The sequence below is a fragment of the Narcine bancroftii genome, chromosome 4 (assembly GCF_036971445.1).
Source record: "Narcine bancroftii isolate sNarBan1 chromosome 4, sNarBan1.hap1, whole genome shotgun sequence".
NCBI classification, from domain to species: domain Eukaryota; kingdom Metazoa; phylum Chordata; class Chondrichthyes; order Torpediniformes; family Narcinidae; genus Narcine; species Narcine bancroftii.
Genome location: NC_091472.1, coordinates 241901731 through 241915844, shown reverse-complemented (window position 1 = coordinate 241915844; position 14114 = coordinate 241901731). Strand labels below are relative to the sequence as shown.

General features: G+C 42.3%; 1 protein-coding gene across 7 annotated transcripts in view; it reads left to right on the top strand.

The window, feature by feature from the left end:
• Positions 1 to 14114, top strand: part of kcnh3 (potassium voltage-gated channel, subfamily H (eag-related), member 3) — a 698780-nt gene extending 684666 nt beyond the window's left edge. For all 7 annotated transcript variants that reach the window (XM_069934512.1, XM_069934516.1, XM_069934515.1 and 4 more), the window contains 3 exons: positions 3091 to 3197; positions 8236 to 8282; positions 13097 to 14114. In XM_069934512.1, coding sequence (XP_069790613.1) covers positions 3091 to 3197; positions 8236 to 8282; positions 13097 to 13795 — 853 coding nt within the window. In that variant the 3' untranslated portion in view covers positions 13796 to 14114. The remainder of the gene's footprint in view (positions 1 to 3090; positions 3198 to 8235; positions 8283 to 13096) is intronic.

Here is a 14114-nt window from a genome sequence, read left to right as displayed (position 1 = left end):
CATTCCAACATTCGTCCTACCATGAACCGATAAACATGTCCAAGTGCCAATATCAGTATTCACATCATTTGATACTGTACAGTCACTGGTTATGCATGAGGAGTACTACATACACACATCTCAAAAGAGCTGAATACTTTTCTGATGCATAAAACAATTATCATATAGGAGTGAACCCGTGGTGCATTATTTCAGTACATGACCTTGTACCGTTACTTCTAAAAGATACCTGTGGTCAATAACAGGCACTAGCATGGGTCAGGAAGCAAACATGCAGCTTGTTTTAGGGGAACAGAGTGGTTAGGTGTGCGAGGAATCAGAGTAGTGAGGTGTGTAGGGACCAGTGTGTTTAGGTGTACAAGGGATCAGTGTGGTTAGGTGTACAGTCAGGGACTAAAGTGGATAGGGGTCCGGTACGGTTATATATAGGAGGCTAGTTGTGGTTAGGTGTAGGGGAAACTGGTATGGCTAGTTGTATAGCTGGGAACTGATGTGATTAGGTGTACAGCACTGGGTGACCTTATTTCAGCATATAAATTCCTAAAGGGGCTTGAGGGTTAGGATATTGAGATGTTTGAGACTGAGAAGAGTCAAAAACATGGAGACATATTTACAAAATAGGGGGATAATCATTTAAAACTGAGGTGTGTTGAAATTTCTTCGCTCAGAAGTTAGGGATTCTCTGGTATTTATTGCTTCCAAAGTGATGAGGAGGTTAGAACATTAGATATATCTAAGTTGGAGAAAGATATATATTTGAAGATGACAAAATTGGGAGTTGATGGGAACTGGCCCAATTGAGGAGTTGGGGTCAGCACAGATCAGCCACGATCATATTGAATGAAGGGGCAGGCTTGGTGACCTGCTCCAGATCCTATTTTCTAATGTGTTAGATATAGGCTGAAACAGGAACAGAGTGCGATCAGTTGGCACAATGCCAGGTCAAGTTAGTTTATCAATTTTTGTTCTGAGATGCTGGGAGATCTTTGTGATGTTTTGGAAATGCAAGCAATGTTTTCCATTATAAGTAAAATCCTCCCACACAGCATCCTTGCATGCAGATTACATAGAACATAGAACACTATGGCACAGTACAGGCCCTTCGGCTCTTGATGTTGTGCTGACCCATTTATTCCTTTTTTGAAAAGTACTAAACCCTCCCTACGCATTAGCTCTCTATTTTTCTTCCATCCATGTGCCTGTCGAAGAGTCTCTTAAATGCTCCTAATGTTTCAGCCTCCACTACCATCCCTGGCAAGGCCACAACTCTCTGCATAAAAAAACTCCCCTGATGACTCCCCTAAACATCCTTCCCATCACTTTGTACATATGTCCTCCGGTGTTTGCTATTCCTGCCCTGGGAAACTGGCGCAGGCTGTCCACCCTATCTATGCCTCTCACATCTTTTATGCCTCTATTAAGTCTCCCATCCTTCTATGTTCCAAACAAAAAAGTCCCAGCTCTGATAACCTTGCCTCATAAAACTTATTTTCCAAACCAGGTAACATCCTGGTAAATCTCCTCTGCACCTTCTCCATAGCTTCCACATCCTTCCTGTAATGAGGTTGCCAGAACCAAACACAATTAAGTGGGTCTCATCAGAGATTTGTAAAGTTGCTACATGACTTCTCTACTCTTGAACTCAATCCCCCCATTAATGAAGTCCTTCTTAACTATTGTTCAGCCTATGCGGCAACCTTGAGGGATGCATGGATTTGGACCCCAAGGACATCCACACTTAAGTAACCAACCATCAACCCTGTACTCAGCCTTCTGGTTTGTCCTTCCAAAATGCATCACCTCACACTTATCCAGATTGAACCCCATCTGGCACTTTTTTGCCCAACTCTGCATCCTGTCTCTATCCTCTTGTAACCTTCAACAACCTTTAGCTCCATCTACAATTCCTCCAACCTTCATGTCATCCACAAACTTAATGACCCATCCTTCTGCCTCTTCATCCAGGTCATTTATAAAAATCACAAAAACCGGGGGGTGGGGTGGGGGGGTGGTCCCAGAACAGATCCACTAGTCACTGACTTCCAGGCAAAATACTTTCCTTCCACTACTACTCTTGGCTTTCTACCTGCACTACTTTACAAACCATTCCATATCTATATGGATGAGCTCAGGAGTGCATGTGCGTGTGTATGTGCATATGTATAATGTGTGTGTGTGTGTGTGTGTGTGTGTGTGTGTGTGTGTGTGTGTGTGTGAGAGAGAGAGAGAGTGTGAGTGTGGCTGTGTGAAAGATAGGGTGGGGGTAGAGAGAGAGAGGTGGGGAGAGAAAGAGAGAAGCAAACAGACACACAGACAGGGATATATGTACAAAGCAGCTGGTTAAACAGCAATAGAAAACAAATGGAGAGCTTGGAACTCCTGATAAGAGCTTGAGCTTGTTTCATGGCACTTTGTTAGTCATGTGGGATTATGTTCAAACCTTGCTTCCAAATATAAGAAAAGCCAATTAGTCATTGAAGGTAAAAATAGAAGTCATTACACCTCCTAAATGAATCAATTGCAATGAATGTAGTCTTGCTTTTTAGAAAGCTGATTTTAGCCGGTAAACCTGAGAAGTACAGTATTCTAGTATTAATCACCATGTCTTGATTTCCACTCTTTAATTAGCAATCTAGCTTGAACTTTATTGATATCAGTATTTGTTTTTCAAAATTATAGGAATTTTTACTGAATATACACTCTAGCCTCTGGATGTAATGAAAGTGTGTACAAATATTCAGATGTGACAAGAAATAGCTAAAGAAAGCACAAATTCTTTCAATAGAAATTAAGGGTTGAGATCCAAAGGACAGAGGTTTAATATGACAAGTCACACTAATTGAGACTTAAAATATAATCTGTAATCTGCCACCTGAAAGCAAATTGAGTTGTTATTTTTAAAAACAAATCTCGATAAGTATTGAAATGAAAAAGAATTGTAAAGATGTGGAGAGAAGAGCTATAAAATGATGTGAGCATGATGGGCTGAATGATCTCTTACAGTGCTCTTTTGTTACTCTCTGTGTAAATGATTTTGCCTTGTTTTCTTCTGCTTTCTAATTTTATTTGGTTGTGATTTGTCCTGGCCAGATTTGTGGATGGAATTGAAACAGACCCCAATACACCAGCTGGACAAAAATTTGAATTTAATGCAAAGCAACTAAATGGAGAAAACGGATATTCCCAATTGAACTCAGGTAAATTTGTAGCAATCACTTTCAGTGGAAATATTTGAGTACAAATACTGGTAATGCTTTTCCAAATCAACTACAGGATTTCATTCAGGAATTCACTTCCCCGTTTTGGTTTTTTTTGATCACGTGCTGTCCTACTGTACTCAATACCTTGCCCAATGAAGAAAAGTGTACCAAACACCTTCACTAGTCTATGCACCTGAGTTAATGCAACTAATTCAAATTTTAAATATAAAACACAATCAATATTGATTAATATTTGTTCCTTGCAAACATTGTAGCTCATGAACTATAGCAGGGAAATTCTGGTGGACTTTCTGTAAAGGCATCTCTTCCAACCTGATTCAATCACGATTATGTTGGGATTACAACTTATCTATTTCAAGTGATTCCCACTTTGAGGCAATTCTTCCTTAAATCTTTAAATATGTGAACTCTTAACCTCTGTTTCAATGTCTCTCCACTGACCCGGCATATGTACCTTACAGTTATGGTATCAGCATCCTCACTTGTTATTAGGGTGAAAAGTTCCAGGAAGAAATGGAAATGCAAATAGTGGATCAATCCCTACCAAAAGCTAAAGTTAAGCAAGATACTTAATATTAATTAGTGTATTGAATTATATGCACAAAATGTCGATTTGAGGCTCCTCTTTATTTGAATACCATGAATGCCTTCAGATCTAAAGTGATAATCATGGCATTTACACTCATTATTGGAATGAACCACACACAACATCTTAGAGTCACGAGGTCATGTAGCATGGAGCAGGCCCTTCAGCTCAACCCTCAAAGGAATAAACACTTGGCTTATCTAACCTATCCCTATGATTCAAGATCTCTATTCCAGACAACATCCTGGTGAGCTTCCAACTATTGATAGCCTTCCTATAGGTGGGCCACTAGAACTACACAATGTCCTCTAAATATCACAACCTCTGTACTTAATACCTTGCCTAATGAAGAAAAGTGTATACCTTCACTAGTCTATGCACCTGAGTTTCCAATTTCAGGAAACTATGCACTTGTATCTCTTGGTCTCTGTTCCATAACTTTCTCCAAGGCCCTACCATTAACTGTGTAAGTCCTACCCTTGTTTGACTTACCAAGGGAAACACGTCACACTTGTTCAGAGTTAAACTCCTTTTGCACTCCTTGGACCATTTTCCTTATTGATTAAGATCTTGTTGTAAACATAGACATCCCTCCTAACTGTCCACTACACCAATGTGGGTGTCATCGCCAAATGTAACTATATTGTATCCAAATCATTACAAACAACTGTGGGCCCAGCACCAGCCACTCCAACATGCACTGGCCTCCAATCAAAAAAAATCCATATACTGCTACCCTATCTATAGGGAGTAGGTAGATGGAACTAGTGAAGTTTCACTTAAATCAGCGTGGACTAAAAGGGCCGATATGGCCTGTTTCTGTACTGTAATTGTTATATGGTTATATCTCTCCTTCCACTAAGCCAATTTTGATCTCAATTGGTCAGCTCCCCTTCGATCCCACATGATGTATCATTTTAGGCTTATCTATCATGCAGGACATTAACAAACACCTTGCTAAAGTCACATGGACACAGTGCACTATCCAGATCTCATTATTCCTCTCCGTCACCTCTTCAAAGAAACTCTTTATCAGATTTGTAAGACATTCTCATTCACAAAGCCATGTTGACTATCTCCAATCAAACTCTGGCTTTACTGGATCCTGTCCCTCAGAATCCTCTCCAACCATTTTATGACAGCTGGCTTTTCCTTTCTGTCCTTGTTAAATAACAGATCTCCAGCCACCCACCAGCCTTCCAGCACTTAACCTGAGACCAAAGGTGATGTATATAGAACACACTATGAACCCTTTGGCCCATATGATGATTTTTTGTGCATAGAAATTATGGGAATCTTCCCAAGCTTCCCCAGGGTCCGAGGATGCACTTGGGTGGATACCTGTCCACTTTAATGAAAAGCAACACCTCCTCCCTCGTACTTTTTGCATGCTCTCGGACATCACACTCATTTGCTTCAATTACTTAGCTTACATGATCATCTCCATATTAAAGACTGATGAGGAATATTCATTTACAAATCTCACGCATCTCCTGTGACTCAACACACAAAAGGCCATATTGCTCATTAATACAACCAATTCTCTCCCTAACCACCCTTAATATACTGATAAAATCTCTTGGGATTTTCCTTTATCCTGCTTGCCAGCTCTATCTCATGTCTTCTTTTTACCGTTCTGATTTCCTCCTGAAATGTACTTCCCACTTCTTGTACTCATTAAAGGATTTGTTTGATCCAGATTAATGAAATCTACATATGACTCTTCCCTTGTTTCCCCTTAACTTTCTAACGTCCATTGAGTTCAAACCCATAGCCACCAAACATTCTGATTCCCAGGAATATTCACCGGGTCTATCTTTTATCCCTAATCTCACTAACATCTGGCTCAGGAGTAAATCATTTGCTGCAGCTACAATTTAGCTTGAGTAGGGCAAGGAATGTACTGCTAGAATTTTCCCCAAAAAAATAAACGTTATGCACAATAAAAATTACATCCAAAGGAAAACAGGGCAATGTCTTTTCATATTCTTAGTTTTATATTTGTATTTACATTTTTATTCTGTAGGACCTCTGATAGAAGACAGGATGTTGTGTGAGGTTATGATGTCTGTGGCCTTAATTCCACACAGAGCAGCATAAAAGGATCTATATGAATCCTCAGTATGTCTGTCTATGAGGATGTGATAAGCTGTCCTCTTCCTTAAGACTGGATCACAAAGTTTCTCCTGTAAAACCCTGTGCTGGTCTGCCTCTGATCATGTTGTCCAATTAATCCTACTACCTGTTCTTTCTCAATAATGATGAGTAATTTGGGGGTGAAGCAGACAGATAAATTTTGTGTTGTTTTGAGTAACAGTTAAGAGTTGTGCAATCGGCTTTCCAATTGGCAGAGGAGATGGTGCTCTGTTGTGTGAATGTTAACCAGTGGCAGAGGTACAGGAGAAGAGCCACTGAAGTCTGGAAGTTGTAAAGTGGTAATCCTCAGGAACGAATGCAATCAACATTGGAAACCCGATCAATAAAGCATGCTTCAGCATCCAATTGCAAACAGTACTCATCACCAAGTGAAACAATGATGAGTCCTGTTTGTAAGAAAGAAGTTTGATTTTGCTAATATAGTGAGAAGCGTCAAAAAACTGTCTCGAGATAGAGGTACCTGTGCGTTGCTGGCATCCAACTGCAAGGGGCAATGTATTGTCAACAAATTTGTTGACTATATAAAGGCAAGCTGCGAGGAAAATGTCTGCAAAGGGTTAGAAATTGATTGTGAGAGGACAGTAACTTGGAAGATTATGTATAAAATGATTATTTACTTGCAGGTATGAATTTTTAAAATAAAGCACAATATTGTGTTCAAAGATAATTGTTACAGATTACTGCTGTACAGAGATAATCTGGCTGACCACACAGATAAAAAAATGAAAGGTGAGGGTAGTAGCAGATGGAACGTATTTTGCCTGGAGGTCTGTGACAAGTGGAGTTTGGTAGGGATCTGTTCTTGGACCCCTGCTCTTTGTGATTTTTTTTTTAAATGACCCGGATGAAGAAGCAGAAGGTTGGTCAGTAAGTTTGTAGATGACACAAAGGTTGGAGGTGTTGCAGATAGTGTAAAAGGTTGTCGTAGGTTCCAACAGAATGCAGAGTTGTGCAGAGAAATGTCAAATGGAGTCCAATCTAGGTAAGTGTGAAGTGAACATGAAGGTTCAGTACATAGATTCCCTTAAGGTTGATAGGGCAATTAAGAAGGCCTAAGAGGATTGAATTCAAGAGTTGTGAGGTAATGTTGCAGCTCTATAAAGCTCTGGTTAGAACACTCTTCAAGCATTCAGTCTTGGTCACGTCATTGCAAGAAGGAAGCATTGGAGCGGGTGCAGAGATTTGCCAGGATATTGCTTGGATTGGAGAACATGTCTTATGAGACAAGGTTAACAAAATTAGGGCTTTTCACTGTGGAGCAAAGCTGATTTAATAAAGGTCTACAAGATTATGAGGGGCATAGATAGAGTAGACAGACAGCATCTTTTTCCAGGGCAATGGTTGCAAATACCAGAGGTATAAAATGAGGGTAGGAAGGTTTAGGGAGAAGCCAGGGAAAGTTTTTTTTTCACAGAGTGGTTGGTGCCTGGAATGTATTGCCAGGCTTGGTAGGTAAATAGGGACATTTTAAATATTCTTAGACAGGCACATGAATCCAAGAAAAAAAAATAGAGGGCTATGGGTGTGAGGTAGCGAAGGTTTGAAACGTTGAGTATATAGGTCGGCGCATCATAGTGGGCCAAAGTGCCTGTACTGTGTTGTAACATTCTATGTTCTATAGAAATTCAACATGCAGGTACCTCATAATTCGGAAAACAATTGTAATATTAGCCTTTAGCGCAAAGAGGATAAAGTATAAAAGTTTTGCTGCAGTTTCATGGCATGTGGGTGAAATTAAAGCTTAAGTTCCTGCACACGTTGGAAACTTATTTAAGGAGATAGACTTGGAGCCTGTTTAGAGATTTACTATGTTTATTTCTGCAGTAAAGGGTTATCTTACATAGTCTGTGCTATTAGAAAAGGGAATGGTGATCTTATTGAGACTCAGAATTTTGATTGGGTTTGATCAATGTCATGCATGTGTTTTTCTTTGAAAATCCAGAACTAGGGTGTATAATTTCAGAATCATGGGTGACCCATATAAATTTATGAATCTTTAGCTTTCTCAACAGGGCAGTCAAGACTAATGGGGAATGGTGAAGAAGTATGGTTGAGGCCAAGATTAGATAGCCATAATATTATTCAATGGCAAAGGGGGTTGGATGATCATATTTCTGAATATATTTTGAAATATTTTTTTATTTTATGTTCCAGCAATCTGATAACTTGTAATATTTGTGCGTAGAGTTTTGCCTACTTTACACTTGATCTCCACATCATTACCTATTTGTGTTTAGTCCTGGTTCTCATCAAGTGAATGGTTCTTTGCAGGAGAGAATGAAGAGACCAAGCAACATATCTGTAAACTTAACCAAGAGGTGGGTCACTACATTGTGTATTTAATGGCACATTATCTGATCAAACCCATGAGTTTTAAATGGAGGAATGGGTTTCTTTTGATTGTATGAGTTTATATCTATCTGATCAGCATTGAAGGATTGTCTCCCTAATTGCATATTAATCCATGCTATTTTTTATCATTAGTTTTGCAAAACCTACAGTGGGAGAAAAAAAATTTGACCATAAAAAATAGTCGTTTTTTTTTCTTAATTGAGATTTATAATGCAAGTCAACAAAGAAATTAGATGAGGATGGAAAGGTTACTGGGCAGCAAGAGATCAAGATTCAACAATGAATGATGGAGTTAAAAGTAACGCTCCTCATTCTTTATGTCACAGATTTAACAATAGAATAATGATACATTCTAAGGATCTAACCCTGAGTATCAAATGTGCTGTGTTCCGTTTTGCTGAGAGAACTTTATCCATGATTTATGTTAGTGTTGACAGAGGATTGACTACCTGCTGGATTTGAATAAGGGTTCTAATGTTGCAAAGGAAGAAAGGAGAAATGGGAAGTTCCATCATTTCAGATAATTTTATGTATCCTCCTGGAAGTGTTATACATATAAATCGTACATTAATTGTGTTCACTAAGAACGTGCACTCATGCTCCAATTCCCCATTACTCCTCTGCCTTTCTTTTCCTCTCCCTATATTGCAATCACCTCTGCTTTGCTGTCCCTTTCCTCTACTCCCTCTCTTTCACCCTATCCTTTTCTCACTATCCTTCCCCTTCAAAACCCTCCTTCCCTCTATCCCTCTCCACCCTCATTATCCCTCCCACTCTAATCTCCTCTTTTCTTTCCTCCACCTCAACCATTCCTCCATCTTCAACCCCACTCACTATACCTCCAACCCTCCTACCAATTCCTTCCACTCCTAGCCTCCTTTCTCCCTTTCTCAGATCAGTTACTATTTATTGTCACTTAATGCAACAGAAATGCAATATTACACAAAACTGCCTTTAGTCTGCCAGAAGATTTGTCACTAGCATTGCCTAGAGTGCCTTATAGTCAGAGAAAGAGAAGCAAAAGAATCCACTGAGTGTCCATGGATTCACCTCCAGCACTCTTGCAACCTCTGTATTCACACAAACTGCAGCTCAGTTCAAACCATCAGCAATTGAGCCTAGGTCCTAATCTCTGACAAGATTATGAAACCTTCTGCGCCCAGGGCCCTTCTTGCCCTCAGCATCCTCTGAAATCCCGGTTTTGATACCTGGTTCTCATGTGCCAGTCTCCATCACCTCATGGTCTGGTGTGAGTCCTTCAGCCGCAGAGACTCTCGTTGGTCCACCAGTATGGTCATCATCTTTAAGTTCATCTCCTCTGCTTTTCCTTCTCAATAGGTATTGTCCTCTCCGTTACTGGTGTCCTGCACCAGACTACCCCAGAGTCTGCAACCCCTTGAGGCTGAACACGTGCTGCCATCTGGGTCCAGAGCCCGTGGTCGCAGAATTTTAAATAAAACACTGTTGGCTCTTTTAACAGGCCATTTGAAGCCTGTATGCAGCTAACAGCAGTAGGTCTGTGTCTCCGCATTCACTCTCCCTAGGTCCACACCAATGGCAATGCTGTCATGATAGTAGCTCCAGCAGTGCCATCTTTTCTTAATCCTTTATCCCATTCTTCCCTCTCCCTCTCACCATTCATCCCTTCAACCCCCTTTCTCCTTCTATCTCTCCCCTCTCCTCCTTCAACCTACTATCCTCTGTCCCTTACCCCTCTCCCCTTCAAACCCTCAATCATTCCACTATATCATCCTTCTTCCCATCACTCTCTCCCTCCTCAACTGCTTATCCTCTCTCCTCCCTCCTTCTATCCCTCTCTTATCCCCTCACTATCCCTCCCTCGTTGTTTCTCCAACCCCTCTTTTATCTCCTTCTCAATCACGCTCAATTCCTGCCCTTCAACCCTCATTGCACCCCCTCCCCATTCCTCACGTCTCTTCCTGCATTATTCCTCCCCTTCTCTTCTGTCCTTTCTCCCCTAACACTTCCACCTTTCCCCCTCTCCATTTCTTTCCTTGCTCCCTCCCACCTTTCCTCTTCTATCCTTTGCCTCTTTCTCCTCTCATACCTCCCTCTATTCCTGTCCTATCCCTTAGCCACCACAATATTTCTCCCCTTCAACCCCTTTCTATTCTTCTCCCCTCTATCGCTTCCTTTTAATTCTGCCCTCAACACCTCCTCTGTCCAGCTTCTCCCTACTATTATCCCCCCACTATCTTCTCTTCACTGCTCCCTTTCTATTCCTCCTTCCCTTTTCCTCTCTATTCCTCCCCTCTCCCCTTCCATTGCTTTTCCTGCATCTCTGCCCCTATCCCTCCTCCTTGCTCTATCACTATCCCTGTCTGCTCCCCATCTATTCCTGCCCATCTACTCTTCCTCCACCTCAATTTCACCCCCCCTTCCTCTATCCCCTTTTAATTCCTTCTTCCATTCTCCCCTTCCTTTCATCCACCTACTTTCTCGTTCTCTCCTTTATCCCTCTCCCTTGCCTTTTTTCCATTATTCCTTCCCTTCTCAACTCTGCTTGCTCTGTTCCTTCCTGTGTTACCCCTTTGTTCCTCTCCATCCCCTTCTTCCCTCCTCTAACCCAGCCTATCTGCCCCATCACTATCTCTCCTGTTCAACCTTCCTCCCTCTTTCTATCCTTCCTCCATTCCACTGCTTTTGCCCATCACTATTCCTGCCCATCAACCATCTTTCCATTCCTCCTGCATCTCCCCTGTCCCTTCTCCATTCCTCCCTTCAGCCCTTGCACCACTCCACCTTTCATTCATGTATTCCTCCCCACTCCATCCCTCTATTCTCACTATCCCTTTTAACCCCTCTTCCACACTCCTTCCCCCTCTCAATTTCACCATCCAATCCCTATACCTTTTCCTTCTACCTTTCCTTCTCTCTTCCTTTTCTCCATCTGACCTTCTCTCTTCCTTCTCTTCATCTGTCCTTCTTACTGACTATTCCTTCCTTTCAATCCCACTCCCATTCTCCTTTCATTATACTACCAACCCGCTCCGCCGCCCCACTATCCTTCACCCTCTATTCCTGCCTTCCTTCTAATCCCTCACCCAGCCACTCACCTCTCTCCTCCCCACACACTTCCCTATCCTTCTATCTTTCTGCCCCTCACTTCTTCAACCCCTCTATCCCCCCATCCTTCCTCTCTCCTTTACACCTTTCCCTCCCTCCCTTCTATTTATTTTCCAGCCCCTTCACTTCTCCTTCTCTCACTATCTCACCCTCCTTTCTATTCTGGCCCTAAAACCTCCCCTTTCCATTCTAACCTTTGCCACTTCACCCTTCCTTGCCTTTATGCCTCAACTGCTTTTCCTGTTTTTAACCCCCAACCCCTTTCCCATTCCTCCCTTTCAACCACTCTGTGCTATCCTGTCACCCTGTCCTTTATCCCCCTTCCCTCACTAACCTGTCCCTCACTCTCTGACTATCCCTTCCCCTTCCATCACCGCTCCTTCTATCCCACTTCCTCACTAACCCTCTAACATATTCTAATCCCCCTCACTATCCCTCTCTATTCCCTTCAAAACCTTTTTCAAAACCTCTCCTCATTCCCCTTTGTACCTTCCTCAACTATTAGGCCTTTCTCCTCTCCCCTCTATCATTTCCCTATATACTTTATCCTCACTCCCTTCTTTCTATTGTTCCCCTCAACTGCTTCTCTCCCCCCTCACTATCCCTCTTTGTTCCTCCAACCCCTCCTTTTCTCCCTCCCTCATTTTATACCTGTCCCCCTCATAAACCTTCCTGCCTCTCTCCACCCTACTATCCCTTCCCCTCTCCTTTTCTGCCTTTCATCCTCTATCACCCTCCCTATTCCTCCCCTCCTGCTCTGCTCCCTCCCACCACTTCCCCTTCCATCCTTAACCTTCCCCTCTAACCTACCCCACCTCTTCTATCCTATCCCTCTCCATCCTAATATTCCTTGTCCTCTCTTTTTCTATCCTGCTGCCACCTTAGACCCTTACCCCACTATGCCTCCCCCTTAAATCCTTTTCCTCTTATTCCTCTTCTTCACACTTCCTTTGTCCCTCTTCCTCCACTATCCATGCCCCTATTCCTACCCCTTCCCCTCTCTTCCTTCCTATCCCTCTCCAACTCCCATCATTACACTTCTCTATTCCTCTTCCTCAACAACCTACCTCTATCCATCCCCCCCTCTTATCCTACCATTGCTCTCCAGCTTCCTGACTATTCCTGCCCTTCAATCCCCATTTCTATTCCTCCACCTGTCCTCTATCCTTCCTGCCACTCACCTTAGTGCCTTGCCCTGTCCACATCCCCTCTATACCTCCCCTTTTATCTCTTTTTTACTCACCCGCCTCTCTTCTATCCCATTCCCATTCCCCTTGCCCTTTAACCCCTTCCATTTCTGTTCCCCTTTACCTCTTTACCTTACCTCTCCCTTCATCCCACCCACTCCGCTTCCCTCCCCATCCTTTCTGCTCCTTCTCACTCTCAACTCCATCCCATTTTTCCTCCCCTTCCTCCCTATCCCTTCCCCTTCTCCTTCTGCTATATTTCCTGCCACTCCCCTGTCTGTCCCTTCCTCCACTTTCTCTCCCCATTCTTTGCCCTTAAACCTTCCTGCTTCCTTTCCATCTTTTCCCTCGCTTACTGAATCTAATCGCCCTCTAGAACCCCCTTTCTTCCCCTTCACTACATTCCTCCCTATCCTATTTCATTCCCCCTCCTTCCACTGTCACCTTCATTCCTCTATCTTTCACTTTCCTCCCGTTTCATTATTTATTTTTGTTTTACCTTCCAGATGCTCCACCTCTCGACTCAAGTCACTCAGCTGAGCAAAGACCTACAGGAGATGATAGATCTTCTGAAACCTTTATTGACCTGCCACAAACGTGATCTGAACCCCAGTGCCTCAGTTGTCTACAGTAACAGCAGTGGATTCAGCAGCACTGTGCGCTCACAGGCTCCCTCCACATCCCTGACTTATCCTCCATTGTTGAGGCCTAATGTCCAGCATCGATGTTCGTGGCCTGATAGTAACCTTGATGCAGCAAGATCATCAAATCTGAGCAGTCCGTCCATGAAGTTGCAGACTGTTGATGCCTCATTGTCACTCAGCTCCTTGCTGGATTCAGCCCACCACACAGATCACATGAACCATGACCCCCAACTTCTGAAGCAACCCATGACAGCACAAAGTTGCCATTTACCTCATCGACAATTCCTACCTGCAGATTTAAAGCCGATTGCCTCTTCACCTCCCAAGACAATTGCCAGTTTAAAAGAAGACAAGCAACCAAAGGAAGGCGATGTCAAGAGAAGTGATCCAGCCATGGCAAAGTTCTCACTGCAAGCTGATTGTTTACCAGATGGAATGGCAGAACTTCTAGGCACAAAATTAAGACTGGAGCTCAAAAAAGTAGACACATGTTGTGTTGAAATGGTAAGGACATCCAATGAGGACTCTGGCAGTGACTCAATTCAGTTCATTGATGATTGATGGGTCAAATCTATAAAGTGCTAAGACTGAAGCAAAAAAAAGGGGAAAGTTTGCCAGCTTATTTTTTTTTAAAAAGCTTTATGATTTGATCTTAATTCATTTTTTTATTGAATGGATATAACTTGGACCTGTTTACTTTTGAGTAACAAGGTTCTTATTCTGCAAAACAACTTACAGACAAGTGAACTGACGTAAGAATATGCAACTTTATAAATCAACAATAATGAGAAGGAACAAAGTTGCTGTAAAATATAGAAAGAGAGACAGGCATGAACTCTCTTTCTTCTGATGCATGTGTTCTTTTGGACATTAAAGGTGT